At 40.5% G+C, this 21,956-nt stretch overlaps 1 protein-coding gene across 1 annotated transcript in view; it reads left to right on the forward strand.

Annotated features, from left to right (window-relative positions):
- ptprja (protein tyrosine phosphatase receptor type Ja) overlaps positions 1–21,956 on the forward strand; it is a 261,500-nt gene that overhangs the window by 210,814 nt on the left and 28,730 nt on the right. The window contains exons 24-31 of the mRNA XM_072272290.1: positions 1,837–2,109; positions 4,495–4,755; positions 6,822–7,115; positions 8,687–8,833; positions 15,701–15,896; positions 17,000–17,118; positions 19,710–19,797; positions 21,235–21,285. Of these exons, the coding sequence (XP_072128391.1) occupies positions 1,837–2,109; positions 4,495–4,755; positions 6,822–7,115; positions 8,687–8,833; positions 15,701–15,896; positions 17,000–17,118; positions 19,710–19,797; positions 21,235–21,285 (1,429 nt within the window). The remainder of the gene's footprint in view (positions 1–1,836; positions 2,110–4,494; positions 4,756–6,821; positions 7,116–8,686; positions 8,834–15,700; positions 15,897–16,999; positions 17,119–19,709; positions 19,798–21,234; positions 21,286–21,956) is intronic.

Genomic DNA, 21,956 nt, shown 5'->3' on the forward strand with positions numbered 1-21,956 from the left:
CTCTATCGTTGTCTAGGGGTAAGTGACCAAATTTCAAAGTGACACAAAAGTTCAGTCCAATTTAGTTCAGTTCGCAGTAATCGTTGCCATGGCGATGGACAACATAGGGGGAGGGAGAGAGAGAACGGGAACGACTGATCATTCAGAACGGCTTCCACTCACAGATCGGCGATATTGCTCACAAGCAGCTTTCGGGCAGGTCCTTGGTGATGTCACCTGAGGTCACCGACTGTGACCCCTCCTCCAGACGCGGTTGATCCTCTGCAGTGAACCCGGCACCCAAGCAAGGGCGGACGCACACTGGGTTCCCGCTGATCGTACCTTTCCACCCTGTGCGTTTAAGGTCCGGTACTTCCCACCGACTCGTGAGAAGCGCACCGCTTCCAGGGTCTCGTTACCTCGGGTGTCGTGTGTGTCTGTGCCTTAGCGAACCTGTCCCTTTTTATCCCCCTGCTGGGGTATTGCCTGTCCATCATTTCAAACAGTTCAGGGTTCAAAGGGGGAGCCGCTCCAGACAGCTCTCTCTCCTGTCCCTTCATTACACATCTCCAGATCGCCTGTCCATCACTTCAAACAGTTCAGGGTTCAAAGGGGGAGCCGCTCCAGACAGCTCTCTCTCCCGTCCCTTCATTACACATCTCCAGATGCTGCTTCATTGTCCCTTATCTCTCCTTCCCCTGAGGACAGGTGGCAGACCAACTGCTGATCTCACAGGACAGCTAACATCTATGTGTATTCTCATCACAACTCTTTCAACCTTATTAATATCCTTCCTGTAATTTGGTGACCAAACTGAACACAATACTCCAGATTCGGCCTCACCAATGCCTTATACAACCTCATCATAACATTCCAGCTCTTATACTCAATACTTTGATTAATAAACGCCAATGTACCAAAAGCTCTCTTTACGACCCTATCTACCTGTGACGCCACTTTTAGGGAATTTTGTATCTGTATTCCCAGGTCCCTCTGTTCCACTGCACTCCTCAGTGCCTTACCATTAACCCTGTATGTTCTACCCTGGTTTGTCCTTCCAACGTGCAATACCTCACACTTGTCTGTATTAAACTCCATCTGCCATCCTGTACAAAGGGAGTACAGGAACTAGCGGCCTGGTGACAGACCGTGTGAACAGGACACTGGTGAGTCCAGAGTGAACATGGAAAATTGTTCCTGCGAGAGTTTAAAGTGAGCACGGGAATGGGGTCTAGAGAATTTCAAGAAAGCATAAAATGGGGTCTCAAACGGTTTCGGGGGAGTGTGGGAATAGGGATCCAGTAAATTTAAAAGGAGCATTAGAACGGAACCTCAGTGAATTTAAGGGGACTGCAGGAACTGGAACCCCAATGAGTTTAAATGGAATTTGGGGAATAAAACCAGATATTCCAAATGCCAAACCATCCTGTTTGATGAAAAGTTGGAGGGCAGATTATTGGAATTTTATGTACATGGCATAATGAAGAAAGCAGGAAATTGATATTCAGGGGATGAATGGTCTACTCCTATGCCATTTCTTATATACTTATGTATAAAGCACAATGCTTTCAGCTCATTGTAAAGTCCCCTTTCACACTAGATGAGGATAAGATGACTGTTCACCTTTCTAACTATAAGTCTGATCCTGGACTTCCTGCTAGTGATTTTGAAGCACTGTTATCATTGCATTCCTTTTACTTGACAATCCCCCAGCCCCTTCAGGCTATTTCAATCTAGTTCATGGAAAACTCCATCAACAATTTTCAGGGAACTCTGCCCGAGACAGAGTGAAAGGATGTAAATTGTATTCCATTTCCAAACAAAATTTACCACGATGTAATTTTATTTCTCTCACAGTTCCTTCACCACCCAGAAACATAGTGGTGACCGCTGTCACTAATTCATCACTTAATTTTAGCTGGGAGAGACCAGAAGACATGGTTCTTGGAGAATACACTTTTATTGTCAGCTACCGAATGGTTCAAGAATCAAGTAGTACAACTTATACAGAAGTAAAAAATAAATCAGCTATATTTAATCTTTACTCTGGAACTAATTACATCGTAACTGTTCTTACCAATATTCTTCAGAATTTGAACAGCAGCTTTGTGACAAAATCTGTCTACACAAGTAAGTGACTACATTCTTCACCTGTAAAGCTGAAATGTTTTGTTTTGCTTGATTACATGAAGGACAATATTTCACATTCGCTTTGCTTCCTTCAGTACATTTCATCAGAGTGAATGTAATTTCTGGGGTGACACAGTAGAGTAACGGCTAGTGCAACACCTTATTGCTGTATGGTCGGGGTTATAAAGAGTTTGTCCATTCTCCTGTGACCGTGTGGGTTTCCCCCAGGTGTTCCCATTCCCTTCATATTCCTAAGATGTACGGTTAGGACTAGTGAATTGTGGGCATGTTATGTTGGCACTAGAGTACATTGTCAGACTGGAGAGGGTCAGTAGGAATTTATACAGATACTGCCTGAACTAGATGCTGCCTGAGTTATAGGGAACAGTTGGCCGCACTGGATCTTTATTTATTGGAGAATAAGAGAAATATCATAGAATTGATAAAATTGTGGTGGTATGGATAAGGTGGATGGTCAAAGCCTTTTCCCCATAGTTAGAGAGCCTTAAACTAAAGGCCACAGATACAAGTTGAGAGCGAGTTAAAAAGAACTGAGAGGTAACTTCTTCACACAGAAGGTGGTGAGTACCAGGAATGAGCTGCCAGAAGAAAAGGCAGGTATCATTGCCACATTTGTAAGGCATTTGGGTAACTATATGGAGGGGAAGGGCTTGGAACGTTATGCGCTTCATGCAGGCAACTGGAACTAGCAGGGAGGATGCTGTGGTCAGCATGGACCAGTTGGGCTGAAGGGCCTGTTTCCATGCCTAATGATGACTATTAAGGCAGTTACAAGCTGCTCAGCACAATCATTGCTGATTTGATTTGACACAAACAACACACGTCAGTGTATGTTTCAAGTACATGTGACAAGCACTGGGGCTCCACAGGGGACTGTCTTGTCTCCCTTTCTCTTCACCATTTACACCTCGGACTTCAACTACTGCACAGAGTCTTGTCATCTTCAGAAGTTTTCGGATAACTCTGCCATGGTTGGATGCATCAGCAAGGGAGATGAGGTTGAGTACAGGGCTACTGTAGGAAACTTTGTCACATGGTGTGAGCAGAATTATCTGCAGCTTAATGTGAAAAAGACTAAGGAGCTGGTGGTAGACCTGAGGAGAGCTAAGGTACCGGTGACCCCTGTTTCCATCCAGGGGGTCAGTGTGGACATGGTGGAGGATTACAAATACCTGGGGATACGAATTGACAATAAACTGGACTGGTCAAAGAACACTGAGGTTGTCTACAAGAAGGGTCAGAGCCATCTCTACTTCCTGAGGAGACTGAGGTCCTTTAACATCTGCCGGACGATGCTGAGGATGTTCTACGAGTCTGTGGTGGCCAGTGCTATCATGTTTGCTGTTGTGTGCTGGGGCAGCAGGCTGAGGGTAGCAGACACCAACAGAATCAACAAACTCATTCGTAAGGCCAGTGATGTTGTGGGGATGGAACTGGACTCTCTCACGGTGGTGTCTGAAAAGAGGATGCTGTCTAAGTTCAATGCCATCTTGGACAATGTCTCCCATCCACTACATAATGTACTGGGTGGGCACAGGAGTACATTCAGCCAGAGACTCATTCCTCCAAGATGCAGCACAGAGCGCATAGGAAGTCATTCCTGCCTGTGGCCACCAAACTTTACAACTCCTCCCTTGGAGGGTTAGACACCCTGAGCTGATAGGCTGGTCCTGGACTTATTTCATAATTTACTGGCATAATTTACATATTACTATTTAACTATTTATGGTTCTATGACTATTTATTATTTATGGTGCAACTGTAACGAAAACCAATTTCCCCCTGGGATCAATAAAGTATGACTATGACTATGACTATGACAAATAAAGCTAACCTTTATCCTTAGTTAATAATGGGCACAGTAGCTATAATGGTAGAATCTGATTTTGGGCAGTAGGTGAATATTGGAATCCCATTTGTTGTTTGCCAAAGATGGTTTAGCAAAGATTTCCTTAGTTCTTAAATAACAGTTAAGTAATTAATTTTATTTTGGTCCTGTAGCAGAAATACACACTGATAAAAGAATCTCTTGAAACCCTGTTATATACCAGGCACAGCTGAATGTGAGTTGCCATTGAACTGACATAAAGAATATTCAAACAGTGCTGTGTGTTTTAATATCTCAACTGATGTGTCATACCACCTATGCCCAAAATGCCCCAGAGCAGTGTATTCTCAACTGACCAGCAAAAATGTGCCCAATTTTGAGAATATGCTGGTTGAAAGGAGAAATCGATTTCCTAACTATGTAACCATCTGAGAGTCCCACTGGCAGAGCTTTAAAGAGTTGACAATGCTAAGGGAGGAAAATTGGACAATGGAACAAAAAGATGTGATGATCTTAACATAAGCTTTTATTTCCAGAACCAAATCCTGTTAACAGATTTCATGTTTCGGAAACGAGCAACAGTTCAGTAAGTCTAACCTGGGATGAGCCTAAAGGGTGCCAGGAAGTGTACAAGTACAGAGTGCACGCAGATGGAAATACACACTCCAACAAAACAGTCAGCAATGTCAACGTGCTTTTTGATGGCTTGAACTCTGGAGATAATTTCACATTCACCATCTACACCCTGGCAGAAGATGGCACAGAAAGCGATTCGATCATGTTATCCCAGTGCACAAGTAAGTATTAAAGTCCCAGTTACAGTAAAATTGTTTTAATCTGACACCTTTGGGATTTTGATGGTCCCCAAATGCCAGATTTCCCAGAGCATTAGATGGTTTTCCAATTAAAATCTAACTTGCTTTTAATTCCCCATTTCATTTCAGATGTTTCACAGTGGTATATCAATTTTTATCTGAACCCCTTAATTTTCAAGAGAGTACAGGAGTACAGAAATGGAGCCCCCAGTGAGCTTAAAGAGAGTAAGGGAAACATAACCAGGTTAGTTTAAAGGGAGAGAAGGAACTGGGGCTCCAATGTGCTGAAGGGAACTAGAGCCATGATGTGAATGTGAGAACCTGGGCCCCAGTTCACTAAGAAGGATATAGGAATCACACCTGATGAATCAAGCACCAATCCATCTGGGTTTCCAAACAATGGGACATCAGCGGAATAATGCCCCACCTCCCCCTCGTACCCCATCCGTTATTTATTTTTATACACACATTCTTTCTCTCACTCTCCTTTTTCTCCCTCTGTCCCTCTGACTATACCCCTTGCCCATCCTCTGGGCTCCCCCCCCCCGCTTGTCTTTCTCCCCGGACCTCCTGTCCCATGATCCTCTCATATTCCCTTTGTCAATCACCTGTCCAGCTCTTGGCTCCATCCCTCGCCCTCCTGTCTTCTCCTATCATTTTTGATCTCTCTCTCCCCCTCCCACTTTCAAATCTCTTACCAACTCTTCCTTCAGTTAGTCCTGACGAAGGGTCTCGGCCTGAAACGTCGACTGTACCTCTTCCTAGAGATGCTGCCTGGCCTGCTGCATTCACCAGCAACTTTGATGTGTGTTGCTTGAATTTCCAGCATCTGCAGAATTCCTGTTGGACAGCAGATTATTAGAGTTTTTCTGCTTATCTATCCCTAACTAGTGTATCATCAGTTCATCTGATAATTCTTCAGATTACTTATTATTACTTTATGAAGGCATTGGTAAAGTCAATTTTAATGTGGTACTGATCCATTCAGGTAGAATGTTTGGGCTCTGTACCTGCCAGTGCTAATTTCTGCTAGAGGACAATGGGAACTCTATAATCAGCCTCATTTCTTGAACTAAAAAAATGAAAAAGTATCAGAAATAATTGATGTCTCAGCAATAGAGTCTAGTATTTGATTTGTTTTATTCTATCAACAAACATTGCATACTATCCTCACATTATTTTCACACTTTCCAAAGTATCTATCCATTATCCATGTAGTTATGGTCCTTTCCTGCTGTATGTTTATACCATGTAAAGTATTGTATTTCTCAAAACTGGATTTCATCAGATCCTTTACTGCCCAACTTTAAAGTCTGCTGGAGTCCACCTGGTGTTTAATATGATCAGCCCTGAGTTTTACCACAACCTCAAGCGCTTCAATCTCCCCAAATTGGATAAACGTGTTGAGTCTTCAAGTTTTAGATAATGGACGAAAAAATTGCGAAACAGATGCACACAGGATCCCGCTAACAATGATCACCCAGGCATATGCCTTTCTCTCTTGACTAATTGATCTTCTATTTGCATAATCAAATGATTACATATTATTTTATTAATTAGCTAAGTAATCTAATCCATTCTAAAGGTGTACAAATAAAATACCAAATATACAGCTCATAATGGATCAGAAGGATCAAAGGTTTCCCTTTTTTATTCATTCTCACTGAAGGTAAGCGCTGTACCTACAAGGTGCTATAATTAATCCTGGAAACCCTAGGCCAGAGATCAGAAAAGGGAAACAGTCATGTTTCCCTGCATCAATTGTCCGGTAATCTATGAATTAGGCACAACTATGGTTTTTCCTGCAATGGTTAAACAGATTGTCAAGTCCTGTTAGCTGGGTTCATGCGTGCAGATCTCAGCAGGGATTGAACGGCAGTTTCTACGCTTGAATTGTTTATCTAAACAAGTAATTCCTCGCAGAGGAAATAAAGAAAGCCGAAGGCTGGAATGGAGTTCGATCAGATTTTAGTTCCAAAAAATCATGGGAAAATTCAATGGGAAAATATTTTCATTGTTATACTAATTTGGGTGTTTGTTTCCTATAGATGCTGCTGCAATTAGTTCTTCTTCTCTGAAATGTAAAGGAGTGGATCGCAACTCCATGCTCATTTTGAATTGGACTTGTCCAAGTGGACTAAACAGAGGCTTTCATCTTCAAGCAAAAGATAGCTCCAGTAATGTTATTAATGAAATTAGCACAAGTTGTACTTCAAATCAAACACAGCATTTCAATCTAATGAATGTCACATTCTTTAAAAAATATGTTGTGAGCATCACCACCCTATCATGTGGCTCCCAGAGTACACCAGTCAGTACAAATTGCATGTCTGGTGTTAACAGTAAGTGAATTCTTTCTACCTCTTCTTACCTATTTTAGCCTACATCTCTTCCTTTCTGGTGCCTTTGGTGGCATACTATCATTTTATGAAGGCAGAAGAAAGTCATGCACTCTGCTTCTGCAAGTTTCCTCTTTGGACAATCATGTTTTGTGTTATCCAATAACATCTATGATTTATTTCTTTTGTCACTTCCCCTAGGCATGTACTACACTCTGTTAAAATCTGTTAAAATGCCGTTTTATGAATGGAACAATTCTTTCACTCTAAGATTGTAGGTTTAGTTTTTGTGGTTGTTCAGATCCTCTGGTGTTGTAGAATTTTAATTTTGTTTGCATGTAGGAATTTAGTCTGTTCCTGACTAGCCTTCTTTATGAAGGACACAAATGCTTAATTTATTGTCTACCTAATACGGGCATTTTTCCAATGCACCCATGCCAGATCCCATTTCTATTCTCTTAAGTTAAGTTGAGTTACTTGAACTGTTATTGGTTTTAGCCTGCTCTTCATTTTGCTCCTATGTAATCTTTCCACTGTTTGGATTTCTTTTTATTTTCATGTCAATGTTTCCTGGACCTCTAGCACCACTTTTGTTTGTGCTTTTTTTTCCATTGTTCCCCTTCTGCCAATTCATTTTTTTTAAACTCTTAATTTTATGTACACACACTGCATTATTAATGAAAGAATAAAGCATAGGTGAGATAACAGAAAAGGGAAACATTAAGGAGTAAGTTTAGGGGGCAATATTGCCTGGACCCTGGAAGGATGCCTTTATCCTCCTGAAATACTGACCTAAGCTATTTAAACTAAAAATCATACATAAAGTCAAATATTTTTAATTCTGAGATTCTTTAAGCTGGGTTCATGGGCATTAGTCATAAAACTTAACCTATATTAAAAAGCAGAGTAGCCATGAAATTCACAGAGTCCGCCTGGTGTTAGAACTGTCTTGGACTTAGGAAGATGAAACAAAGCACTTTGTTAAGTCATTGGCAGCTGAGGGTGACCATTCAAGCTGAAGGGTAGATCTGAGGGTGTGTTAAGAAACCTCACAACTTCCAAACATAATCAGCCATTCGAGTAATAATGACTTTAAAATTGCTGCCTCACTGAAGCCTCTTGTGTTGTCTCTGATATAGCTGAGTTGAGAATGTCCCAAAGGTATACTGATAGAGTTATATATTTATTCCACATGTCACCTTTACATCTGACTTGAAGGTGTAGTGAAATGAAGTCTTCAATCAGTGAAAAACAGTGAATCCAGTTTCTATAAATAGGAACAAGAAGGAAATGCAAGCAGAAACTTTTCATTCATAGATTAATAGACTTTGTAATGAGCTGTCAGATAAAGGAATTGAAATGTAAATGGATTTGAGATCTTTTTCTGAAGATGGAATAAAAGAAGGACATCGAGAAAGAAGAACAAGTGAGATAAATTCATGAATGAGAAACAGTTTTTCTTTTGTCTCTTCCCAAATGTTCATGTATTCTAAAGTCCTTCCTTTCGTTAATCATATGTCCAAGTCATTAAATGCAATGTGCTATTTTACAATATCTATCCAATTTATTCATAGATCCTCCACTACCTTCCACGCCTTTAGAATTACCAAGACTTGAATTCACCCATAACACAGTGAAGTTCGATATCAAAACGGATGCATTTAATTCATCCAACGGCCCAATTGTGGCTATCGCTGTGATTGTGACAAAAGATCAAAGCAGTAAGTACTTATAGTTTTAAATCGGTTTCATCCTTCTACTGAGTAGGCTAAATTACCTACTGATTTGCAGCTCATATTGCGCCAGAAGGTAAAAGTACCCTTGGAACATTTTTTACCTTAGCTTTAGTTTTACTCCAAGCCTCTGCATCTATATAAGATGATAACATTTGGATAATTCCCTGCTTATGCTCGAATAATACAGGGACCAAGAGGATTGGATTAAAACCTGATCAAACTTTCAGCAGATAGACTGGCCCATTCCAGCTGAAGGGTAAATTTTATTTTGTTTGGTACCAATTTCTTGGGTACGATTGTTACATACTTCCAGGCTCAGTGTGTGGGTCAACAGATAGAAAACACTGAAGTTACCATTGCTTGAACTGTTAATCATCATTGGTATGAAGAAATACATAAAGTTACATTTGTCTAATTTACTGAACATTTTGAAGGGAGCTCATAGATTCATAATGCAATGATTTATTGTTTGATTTAGAAGTAAAGAGTGATGTCACTACATACCAAAGAATCGGACAGCACATGCCTAATATCAGCAAATCGGATTAACATAGATAGGCATTCACAGTTGCCATGCATGAGGTGGGCCCATCTGTGCTGTATCTAGGATATGTAGTGATAACACTGTTAATTTCTAAGTCAAACAATAAATAGTTGCATTATGAACCTGCAAGTTCTGTTTAAGACATTCAGTAATTTAGAAAAATAGATGCTTTTTCTATCCAAGTACCTATCCAAACATCTTTTAAATTTTGTAATTGTATCTACTACCATCTTAGGAAACTCATTCCAGATATTTGCCATTATTAAAAGCATTTCTTTCCTGCTTCCTTTAAATTTATCCTCTCTCATCTCAAAATGGTACCCTCTAATTCTTGACTGTCCTGTCCTGGGAAAAGATGCTGGCTATCTACTGTATCCTATTCATGCTCCTCATAATTTTATAAACTGCTACAATGTTACCGTCAACCTTTTGTGTTCCAGTGAGAATAAACCCAAATTATCCTATCTCTCTTTATAACTACAGTGTTGTATTCCAGACTAAATACTAGTGAATCTCTTCTGCACCTACTCTATTGCTACCACATCCTGTGCTGTGGTATCCAGATCTGAACATATGCTGTAAGTGCAATCAAACCAATGTTTCTACATCTACAATACGATGTCCCAACTGTTATGCTCAATGCTTTGACCCACAAAGACACACATAACAAGTGCCTTTCTTTGTGCTTTATCTGCCAGTGTTACCACTTTCAGGGAGCTATGGACTTGCAACACATGGAATTTCTACATTATGCTCCCAAGGTCTCTGCCAATCACTCCATGTCCTACCAGCCTTTGACACTACTTCAAACTTGTATTAAATTCCATCTACCACCACTTTATCTATTTCCCACTGATTTATGTCCCATTGTAGTCTTGGACAACTTTCTTCACTATCTACAGTTCTGCCAACTTTCATATCATCTGCAAACTTACTAGCGCCTAGTTAACAGCAAAACATACATAAGGCTGCTGTTTGTTGATTACAGCATGTCATTTAATACCATCTTCCCCTCAATATTCATCACCAAACCTTTAAACTTGATGTACTTGGCCTCTTGAACTTTCATCTGCAACTAAATTATTGACTACCTCATTGGGTGACCACAGTCAGTATGGATCAGTCATAACATCCCCTCTTCACTGACAATTGCCCTTCAAGGATGCTCTTCTCTCTCTACACTCATGACTGTGTAGCCAAGCACAGCTCAAACAATACTCATAAATTTGCAGCTGCTAAAATCTTAGATGGCAACGAGGAGGTGTGCAGGAGTGAGATAGATGGGCTGGCTGAGTGGTGTTGCAGTACCAACCTTGCATTCAACATCAGTAAGACCATGGAATTGATTGTGGACTTAAGGAAATAGAAGTTGGGAAAACACACACTAGTCTCATTGAAGATTCATCAGTAAAAAGGGTGAATAGCTTCAAATTCTTGGGTGTTAACATCTCCAAGGATCTGTTCTGGCCCCAACTTATTTATACAATCGTGAAGTGGACATACCAGTCATTAGGCGTTTGAGCAGATTTGATACGTCACCAAAGACTCTTGCAAAAGTTTGTAGAAGTATAGTAGAGAACATTATCAAGTCAATAAGCCCTGGAGCTTCACCCGCTATTTACATACAACTCCTAGATTCAGCTTTTGGCACTATGGAAAACGGTAATGAATTATTTGCCAAATTCATGAACATGTTGCAGAATAGGGGTAAAAAACTGTCTGCCTACCTACAGAGGCTACAGGTAGTGCTGACTCTGACTGTAAAGCAAGATGGAGTTGCCGAAACTGAGGCTAACAAGCACCTCTTAAAGCCGTTTTGAGGGGATTTTGGGACTGCTCCCCAATCTTAGAGCTGCAACTATAACAGAAAATACAAAAATTGCTATCATTTACTGAGCTATTGACATTTCTATGCACTGAGGAAGGCAAGTATGCTTCCAGATCTGCACGCATGGAACAGCATTTAGAAACAGTCAAAAAATATGCTGTTACACAGTCTCCGACCACAGGTGCCTGTAAAGAAGATGATGTAGCACAGCTAACTTAAGTTACTTCTCAACTGACTAAACAAATCTCTGAGCTTCAAAGTCAACTAGCTACTCTACAAGCTACAAAACAGCAAAGACAGCAAGTGATAAGCCACCAAAAGGAAAGGCTGACACAAAAGATAAACAAGAGTCCCCAACCGCTAACAAACAGCCAAGTGTAAAATCTTGGTACTGTTTTAAATGTGGCAAGGATGGCCACATGGCCAGCACTTGCTGCTATGAACCCAATCTGGTATTCGTAGCAGAAAGGAGAAGACAGTTTGCAAAGAGATGGAGTGAGTGGGAGTCATGCTATGGTACTCCTGAGCCTCATTTTAAACTAGAAGTTGTTCCTGTTGTGGACAAGCAGGGATTAGTGTTGACAAAGCATGTCCCAAAAGCTCCAAGATCTTGCTTTGTGAAAGAGTGGGAACACATCATGAAGTTTACAGAAGGTCATCTGGTGGACTCAGGTGATGTGGTTGAAGTTAGCGCTGACATTGTACAAGCGGTGTGTGAGAGTCATCTTACCCAACAGACAGAACCTACGTTTGTTGGATCCTTAACAATGCAATCAAGAGCTATACCTGACAGTTACACACAAGATGATCAGTCTGGCGGATTACCAGTCATTTCTCATCTCTCTGATGCTGAGATTACAGACTCCCAGTTAGCTGATCCTTGTATAAGGGAAGTCATCAACCAGATGGAAACAGGAGAAAAAACCATTCCCTTCAATGAGAAACTCAACCCCAGACTACCCTGCCTTCTCAGAGAATGGCATCGTCATTGACGGAATTCTCTACAGAAAAAGATGAACTGGAGATAAAACAACATACAAGCCTGTTTTACCTGAAACGGTTCAATCTGCTGTACTTAAGAGTCTTCACGATGACTTTGGTCACATGGGTATTGATTGTATCCTGGATTTAGTCAGAAGCTGATTCTATTGGCCCAAGATGACTACTGATATGAAACACAAGATTAAAACACGCGGTCGATGTGTAAAAAGGAAGACCTTACCTGAGAAAGCTGCTCCATTAGTGAATATTGTGATCTGGTCTACATGGACTTTCTTACTTTAGAACCTGATCAAAGTAACACAAAAGATGTGTTAGTAATAACTGATCATCTTACTAAATATGTGTTGGCTAGTCCCACACCTATCCAAAAAGCCAAGATGGTTACAAAGTGCCTATTGGAGCATTTCACCTCTCATTATGGATATCCCAAGCACCTACACAGCAATAGTGTGCCTGACTTCAAATCCCACTTGATTAAAGAACTGCATAAGATTGCTGGAATTCAAAAAGTCAGAACTACGCCATATCATCCCAGAGGAAACCCTATCAAAAGGTTTAACAGGACCCTGTTAAATATACGCTGGAAACCCTGGAGATGAAAGATAAAAGTCACTGGCGAGAACTTGTGAAACCTTAAGTCTATGCTTATATTGTACTAGGAATGAGACGACTGGTTTTAGTCCGTATGTTCGGATGACAACCCACACTTCCATTTGACTTAGCTTTTGGACTACCCTTGAAAGTCAGACATGGTACATTGCACTCTCACTATGTACAAAATTTAAAATCTTATCTTGAGAAAAGTTTCAAGATAGACTCAGGGAACTCACAGAAAATGGCAGACCGAAACAAGACCAGATATGACTAACATGACAGCTTCCGAGATGAAAGAAGGAGACTTAGTGCTAGTAAGGAATATGCGCCCACGAGGTGAAAACAAACTTGCCGATAAATGGGAAGAAATAGACGATGTAGTGGGGAACCAAGCTGGTGATCTGCCTGCCTACAAGGTACAACCTCAGAACCAGTTTGGGCCCATTGGTGGCATCTGGTAGTCTCGAGAGCCCATGGATCTGCACCTGGAAGTTTCCAGGGCACAAGCCTGGGCAAGGTTGTATGGAAGACTGGCAGTTGCCCATGCAGCAAGTCTCTCCTCTCCATGACACCGATGTTGTCCAAGGGAAGGGCAAGTTCCAATACAGCTTGGCACCAGTGTCATCGCAGGAGTTGCCAGAATGAGATTGAAGGCAGCGTCGGACTGCCTTAGGGACTCCAGCTCCTGATTTGTCCTCAGGGTTTACACCCGCAGCCTTTCCCATGAGCGGGTATGGCCGCAAGGCAGCAGAGGTTTGAAATCAGAGTTTTCCCTCTCTTAGATGGACTGCCTTCCCAGGCTGACGAGCTCCATCTACCCGAAGCACTGGTTTTAAGGCACCAGGACCCCCTTCTCCTGTCAGTAGAAACAGTTCCACCGGGCCTAGAGGCTAAGCCACACAAGAAGGCCAGGAGTTGGACTTGGTTGTCAGAGGCTATTTGAGGTCTATGCCATGAGGAGTACTTTTAGGTAGTGGAAGCTTGTCACCACTACCAATCCTCGGCTTGACAACCTTGGAACCCATACGAACATTACATAGGGATTTATTGCTCTCTGTGGACTTCTTCGTTCTGAGGGTGATGAACAACTTCCTCCAGTCCCTGTTTGCAAGTACAGAACTCACAGGAGTACTCAGAATGGACAGTTGGTCGAAGAGGAAGAAAATCCAATTGACTCTGAAGAGGAGGAGGATGAGATTTATTACCTCAGACCAAAACTTGACATTGTAGATGAACCTTATAAGAGTCAAGAAACCTGTGAACAGTTACACAAAAGGATCGTGGGCTCAAATCCAAGCCCAGACCAGCCACTTACAACTACTTTGGTGGCAGATCCAGTGCTGAAATCCCAAAGAAATGAAAGTTGCTTACCTGATGTAGGGGAATCCACTGAAGAAAGTAACTTGCCTGTTAGTCCTAAAGAAAACCCTGTGGAAGAAACAACAAATGAGGAAATGCGAAATCAGTGTATCCTACCTACCTGATGAAGGAAATCTGGAAACTTCATCAATTCCAGATGAGTCTGAGATTCAACAAGAGAAAGAGACATGATGTATTAGTTTATTCTTCATTCGAAGGATCTGAATTTGATGTTCCCAGGATATTGAAATAAGAGAATCTTGTCTATGGCATTTCCATATTGTAGATCCTGTTCAGTGCAATTAAATGCAAAATAAAATTCTGTTGACTCAAAATAAATTTCATTATTTCACAGTGTTCAGGAGAGCATTCTTTCAACTGCGTCAATATGATATTCTCCCAAATTCCTACTTTACTCGTGGGTATGTGGTTACCCTCTTTTGGCATTGATTAATCAGGCCTATAGGGTGTGCTTACCCTATAAGACTAAACATTAATTCCTTCCTGCCCTATGGTTATGCCTCCATATTTACTAGTCGTTTGTGCCTAGAGAAGATATTTATCTCAAGTGGGAATTATACCCATCTTAAAAAAGGAGAAATAAAATAGATTAAATGTCAAATCCAAGTTTGTTGTCATACGTACAAGTGTGTGCATACATACGTGCAATGAAAAACTTATTGCAGAGCATCACATGCACCTACATCATGTAAGAGCCATTTACAAGAGGAACATAAATTATATATAACTTTTACAGGAACACAATCAGATCAATTAAAAATCTCCATTTCTGTGCAAAGAACATTCTGCTGATCGAAATCTATTTTAAATTTTTAGTCACTTTCTTATAGTCTGCTATCTGATTATTCTGAAATACCAAAAGTCTGGCAACTGGCTCATTGGATTTTGTTTCCCATACTCCCTTTCAACTGGCCTAATTCTATTTCCTACACTCTCTTTAAACTCAGAAGATTTCTGTTTCTAGTGCTCCAGTAAAACTCACCAGGAACTGCATTCTCTCCACTCCCTTGAAATTCATTGGAGCCCCTTTTTCTGCACTCCCTTAAAGCTCACCAAGTTCTGTTTCTTGCATTTCCTTGAAACTCACTAGAGCCCCTTTTCCCACGCTGCCTTTAAATAGTGGATTCACTGGAATTTTTTAATATGACTGTGGAACATCATTAAAAAGGAAAGTGAATTAGAAGAATATTGGATTACTTTTACGTTGTAGTAAGATGCAGGACATTATGAATTAATGTAACAATAAAAATATTAAGTTAAGTACTTTTTCATGTTTGCATACGGTAAGATTTGATCTGATAATCATTTTGCAGTCATAGCATAGTTTACTTTGTGATGGCAAAGAAAATAAAAGAACTATGGAAATATTTGGAAGATTTGCTTAACTAAATGAAGTTAATGAAGAAGGAAATTCCTTAGCAAGGAATGAAGGGACTTAAATTGATTAAATGTTCTTGATTCAGTCCATACCTTATGCTCTTAAGATCTATATTTTCTGTAACAGAAGTCGTTCCTGATGACGAAGATCTGGAAATACCGTTTCACTCTGGTGTGTCTACTTATGTGACACATGTGGTCAATATTTCTTCTCAAAATACCAGAACAACTGCTCTAGCAAAATCCATCTCTGTCAGCATAGGAGATAATAGTCGAAACATGGGATATGTTAATAAGGAGTTGACTCCTTTGACCAATTATCGGTAAGTTCTGTGATGGTCATACGCCTTTCATCGCTTCCTAGAAAGGATACTGCTGTCTGAAATCCAATATGATAATTGTTTCTGAGCTATGAAATACTTCATTCTTCCCAGAACTAACATGAACAATTTCTTTCTTCACCCAATGCATAAAACAAATACATTAAAGCACTAGATATTGATTTGATGTATATCTATCAACATAGAAGAAGAAATGGTGCTTTAGATGGTCATTGATCATACTTCATTGTTGATGCACAATATTCGTTGTCCCCTTGGTTTCATTAATGGGCCAGTATCAAGGGTGACCACTCTATCCTTATCAGAGTTTTTGAGTTGTAAAAGATAGTTAAATATGATTTCCACAGTTGCATTTTGGTAAATGATTGATTTATGCCACATCTTGCTTTTATCTATTTATACACAATCATCTGAGAACATATCAGTTGACCATCAATATCCATTCTTTTAATTGTTCAGTGGCCTATAGTCATATAGCATAGAGAGAAGATCCTGGCTCACCACACCATTTCAACCATTAAATGTCCATTTGCACTAATCACATTTCTCTCCTTGCATCTCCATCCAGGCTTTCTACCCACATTTCCTCATGCCAATTCTCCCACCAGTCATCCAGAACAGTGGCAACTTACTGTGACCATTTAACTACCAACCAGCTTATCTTCAACACGTTAGAGAAAACCAGAGCATCTGAAAAACCCCAGAGAATTCTAGACAGAACATTCAGACACAATGCAGACAGTACCTAAGGTCACGATCAAGCTAATCATTGAATTTCTTTGAAGCATTTCAGACAATATGTACTTAATGTAGGAACCAGCTTGACTTGCACAGTCAGAAATTAATTCTTACAAAGAATTTAACCAGTATGGTGGAAATGTGATGCATGTTTATCAGTGTGACCCCTCATTGCCTGTTGCTCAGTATCCTAAAAGTTATTAGACTTGTCTTATTTCCTTTGTTCAATGCAACAAAACATTTTTACTAAGTTCTTGAAATTGCATTTCACAAAATTCCAGTAAACAAATTTCAAATCTCCAGATGGCAGCATCTTCTCTAAAATTCTTTACTTTGTTTTATTTCAGATTTAGTTTGGCTGGATTTACAAAATTGCAAATTAATGAAGAGAAGAAAATTGATTCAAATAAATCCATCTTTACAATATATCATTATTCACAGATGGTCACATTGAAACAAGATCCAGGTTTATATGATTTCAAATTTACTTCCTGCACTGTTAAAGCTTTTTTCCATAATTATTTGAGGTTCTTTTTGTTATATTATCTTCTTCCTTGTTCTTATTTTGCAAGCTAAAGGGAAATAGAAACATAGAAACGTAGAAAACCTACAGCACAATACAGGCCCTTCGGCCCACAAAGTTGTGCCAAACATGTCCTTACCTTAGAAATTACCAGGTTTACCCATAGCCCTCTATTTTTCTAAGCTCCATGTACCTATCCAAAAGTCTCTTAAAAGACCCTATCATATCCGCCTCCACCACCATTGCCGGCAGCCCATTCCACACACTCACCACTCTCGGCATAAAAAACTTACCCCTGACCTCTCCTCTGTACTTACTCCCAAGCACCTTAAACCTGTGACCTCTTGTGGCAGCCATTTCTGCCCTGGAAAAAAGCCTCTGACCATCTGAAATGCCTCTCATCGTCTTATACACTTCTATCAGGTCACCTCTCATCCTCTGTCGCTCCAAGGAGAAAAGGCTGAGTTCACTCAACCTGTTTTCATAAGGTATGCTCTCCAATCCAGGCAACATCCTTGTAAATCTCTGCACCCTTTCCATAGTTTCCATCCTTCTAATAGTGAGGCAACCAGAATTGAGCACAGTACTCCAATTGGGGTCTGACCAGGGTCCTATATAGCTGCAACATTACCTCTCGGCTCCTATATTCAATTCCATGATTGTTGAAGGCCAATACACCGTATGCCTTCTTAACCACAGAGTCAACCTGTGCAGCTGCTTTGAGCGCCCTATGGACCCGGACCCCAAGATCCCTCTGATCCTCCACACTGCCAACAGTCTTACCATTAATGCTATATTCTGCCATCATATTTGACCTACCAAAATGAACCACTTCACACTTAGCTGGGTTGAACTCCATCTGCCACTTCTCAGCCCAGGTCTGCATCCTATTAATGTCCCACTATAACCTCTGACAGCCCTCCACACTATCCACAACACCTCCAACCTTTGTATCATCAGCAAACTTACTAACCCATCCCTCCACTTCCTCATCCAGGTCATTTATAAAAATCACAAAGAGTAAGGGTCCCAGAACAGATCCCTGAGGCACACCACTGGTCACCAACCTCCATGCAGAATATGATCGATCTATAACCACTCTTTGCCCTCTGTGGGCAAGCCAGTTCTGGATCCACAAAGCAATGTCCCCTTGGATCCCATGCCTCCTTACTTTCTCAATAAGCCTTGCACAGGGTACCTAACAAAATGCCTTGCTGAAATCCATATACACTACATCTATTATTCTTCCTTCATCAATGTGTTTTAGTCACATCCTCAAAAAATTCAATCAGGCTCGTAAGGCATGACCTGTCTTTGACAAAGCCATGCTGACTATTCCTAATCATATTATACCTCTCCAAATGCTCATAAATCCTGCTTTTCAGGATCTTCTTCATCAACTTACCAACCACTGAAGTAAGACTCACTGGTCTATAAATTCCTGGGCTATCTCTACTCCCTTTTTTGAATAAGGGAACAACATCCGCAGCCCTCCAGTCGTCCGGACCTCTCCCGTCCCCATTGACGATGCAAAGATCATTGCCAGAGGCTCAGCAATCTCCTCCCTCGCCTCCCACAGTAGCCTGGGGTACATCTCATCCGGTAGAATACTAGTATTCCCTCACTCTCACCAATAGTTGAGTGGGCAGTCAGCAGTTCTCACTCTAAAGACTCCACATTTGCTGCTTGGGGAGAAGCTACTAGTAGTATCAACTGATTTATTTTTAATTTTCCTGTCACCACCCATCACTTTAGTTTCTTACATTGGAGATTGACTTTTGGGGTTGCATAATTTCAATGTTGATTTTACTGTTAAATACACAAGTTCATTGGTGCAAGGAAATACTTAGTTACAGCTGCGTCACAGGCACATAGCATCAGATACTCAACATGCACAGGAAAAACAAATTTAACAAAATATACAAAATTACACAATCAGAACAAACAAAAAGACATTTATTGTAGTGCAATGCAGTTATAATGTTGCTTTACTGAGGTAATGATTAAAATTGTGCAGGTTGGGTCAAAGATACTGTACATTTTAATGACTCATTTGTTTGTACTAAATCAACTTAGTTGTTCAAAAGCAGAATCAGGTGTCATGAAATTTGTCAACTTAGCAGCAGCAGTTCGGTACAATACTTTATATATATATATATATATATATATATATAAAAGAAAAAAGGTAAAAATAAATACATCTAGTAACACAGGGTGATTTTCAGCCAGTTAATCTGGGTTAAATTTTAAACCATGATTCAAGGATCAGGTGTCCTCTGAAAAGTCCATTTCTAGTTGGTTCGCCGATTTCTGGCAATTATTCATAGTTTAGGTTCATAAAAAAATTTGGGAGGAGAAAATTGAATGATTTAATTTATTTCCCTTACTATTTCTAATGAATGCGAATTCTGACAACCCAAGTTCTAAATTCTTGTCATAGTTGTTACAGGCAGTTGTATGTCCAGCAAAAATTATTTCCTCTGAATTTCATATATGAAACCATTAGGTCTCAGGACTTGTGTTGTGTATTGCAGGTGTCATTATTGGAGCTGTGGCTGGGAGTATCCTGGGTGCATTTGTCATAATTGCACCCCTCCTACTGTTTTTATGGTGGAAAAAACGGTAAGCTGTGTCCTCAGTGGTATGGTTGTTGGATTTGTGTCCAGTCATCCATAACCAATACTTTCAAACAGATAAGATAACTTGTAAGAGGCCATGCTCTGAATTCATGTCAGAAAAAAATGATGAATTTGCTAATGAGGATGTTGAATGCTCTAGAAAGAAGTTCCAACTAATTCAGAGCCGAAGAACCAGAGTCTATTAGTTCCTTTTTAAATTGTGATGGGAGGGGGATCCTTGGCCACCAAATCTCTCCTATCCATGTACTTATCAAGATGTCTTTAAGTGTTGCTAATATGGTCACTTCAACCACTATTTCTGGCAGCTCCTCTCAAGTATACACCACCTTTTATGTAAAGCAGCAGTGCCTGGTATACCTTTTCAATCTCTCACCTCTGCCACCTTGTTGTTTCACTCCCCCTTCCTGGCAAAAACACTATATACTTTCACCATCTATGCCCCTCTATCACATCACCCCTCAATATCCTACATCCCAAGGAAGGAAGGCTAATCCATGCAACCTCTCCTTGTAACTCAGGCCCCCAAGTCCAGGCAACATCCTAGAAAATCTTTTCCGCACTTTGCCTAGTTTAATGATACCTTTCCTATAACAGGGTGACCAAAATGTACACAATACTCCAAGTGAGGCATCACCAGCATCTTATATAACTACAGCGTATTTCCCATCTCCTATAACCATACCCTGACTGTTTAACGCCAGCATTCCAAGTGCCTTCTTCGCCACCTCATCTACCAATGATGCTACTTTCAGAGAGCTATGCAGCGTGGTTCTTCTGTTGCATAACACACCCCTGGGCCCTGCTCTTGACTGTCAGAGTCTTACCCTGGTTGACTTCCCAAAATGAAATTCCTCTCACTTACCTAGTTTGAAAGTCATTTGCTGGTCCTCAGCCCACATATCTTGCTGATCAAGATTCCCCTGTAGTTTTTCATAACCTTCTACACTATGTATGAAGCCACCTACTGTAAACTTAGTAACCATGCCTGGGCATTCACATCCAAACTGTGGCACTCCATTGGATATAGGTTTCAATCTGAGAAGTAACCTTCGACTATCGCTCTCTGTTTCCTACCACTAAGTCAAATATGAATCTAATCTGTAATTCCCCCCCAGTCTGGATCCCATGTGGTCTAACTTTCTGGAGTAGCCTGCCATGAGGTACCTTGTCAAAAGCCTTCCTGAAGTCCATAATGGGCTTATAAAGAACATATTTTGAGAATATATTATATGATACTCTGAAGCATTTACATATGCTAGTTCACATTAATTAATTCCCACCATTGATCAACAACTTGTGGTTGGCCCAATCCACAACCGACATACCCATACCAACGGAATGCCAATAAACCTTGACTAACTGAGTTGCATTATTTACCAGTTTCCAGTTATTATCTATTTGCTTCTGTCTGTTCACACAGGACAATGTCGAAAAACAAGAATGTAACTCAACTTGCAGCCATGAATCTCAGGTAATCCAAGCTAAGGGTTGAGGTTACTAATATAGAATATCTTTGTAAAACGAAAATGCCTGAGGATGTAATGTTTAACCTAAGTTTATTGCCCTTGAGATTGTAGCAGAAAGACAATGATAGAGTTTCCACTGTTTTGATTTCCTGCAAAAAGAATGATTTAGAATAGACATGAAGTGGTGATTATTCAAATTCAACAACAGTAAAGTGAAAGAGGCATGTCTGTTTTCTTCGGGGCAACAAGGGAGAAAGACTGAGAGAAATAAAGTGTATTATTGGATTGCTAATGCCAGGCTTAAGATTGAAGAATAGAAACATCTGCGTACTGGTTGATGAACAAGTGAGGTTGATGAATAAGTAACAGATGGGGTACGAGGGGGAGGTGGGGCCTTAGCGGAAGTTAGAGAAGTCGAAGTTTCTAACTTCCGCTAATAAACATCGCCTTCTCTAACTTCCGCTAATGCCCCACCTCCCCCTCATACCCCATCTGTTACTTCTTTTTATACACACATTCTTTCTCTCACTCTCCTTTTTCTCCCTCTGTCCCTCTGAATATACCTCTTGCCCATCCTCTGGGTCCCCCCCCCCTTGTCTTTCTCCCTGGACCTCCTGTCCCATGATCCTCTCATATCCCTTTTGCCTATCACCTGTCCAGCTCTTGGCTCCATCAC

Source organism: Mobula birostris, chromosome 11, assembly GCF_030028105.1.
Source record: "Mobula birostris isolate sMobBir1 chromosome 11, sMobBir1.hap1, whole genome shotgun sequence".
In the NCBI taxonomy this organism is placed as follows: domain Eukaryota; kingdom Metazoa; phylum Chordata; class Chondrichthyes; order Myliobatiformes; family Myliobatidae; genus Mobula; species Mobula birostris.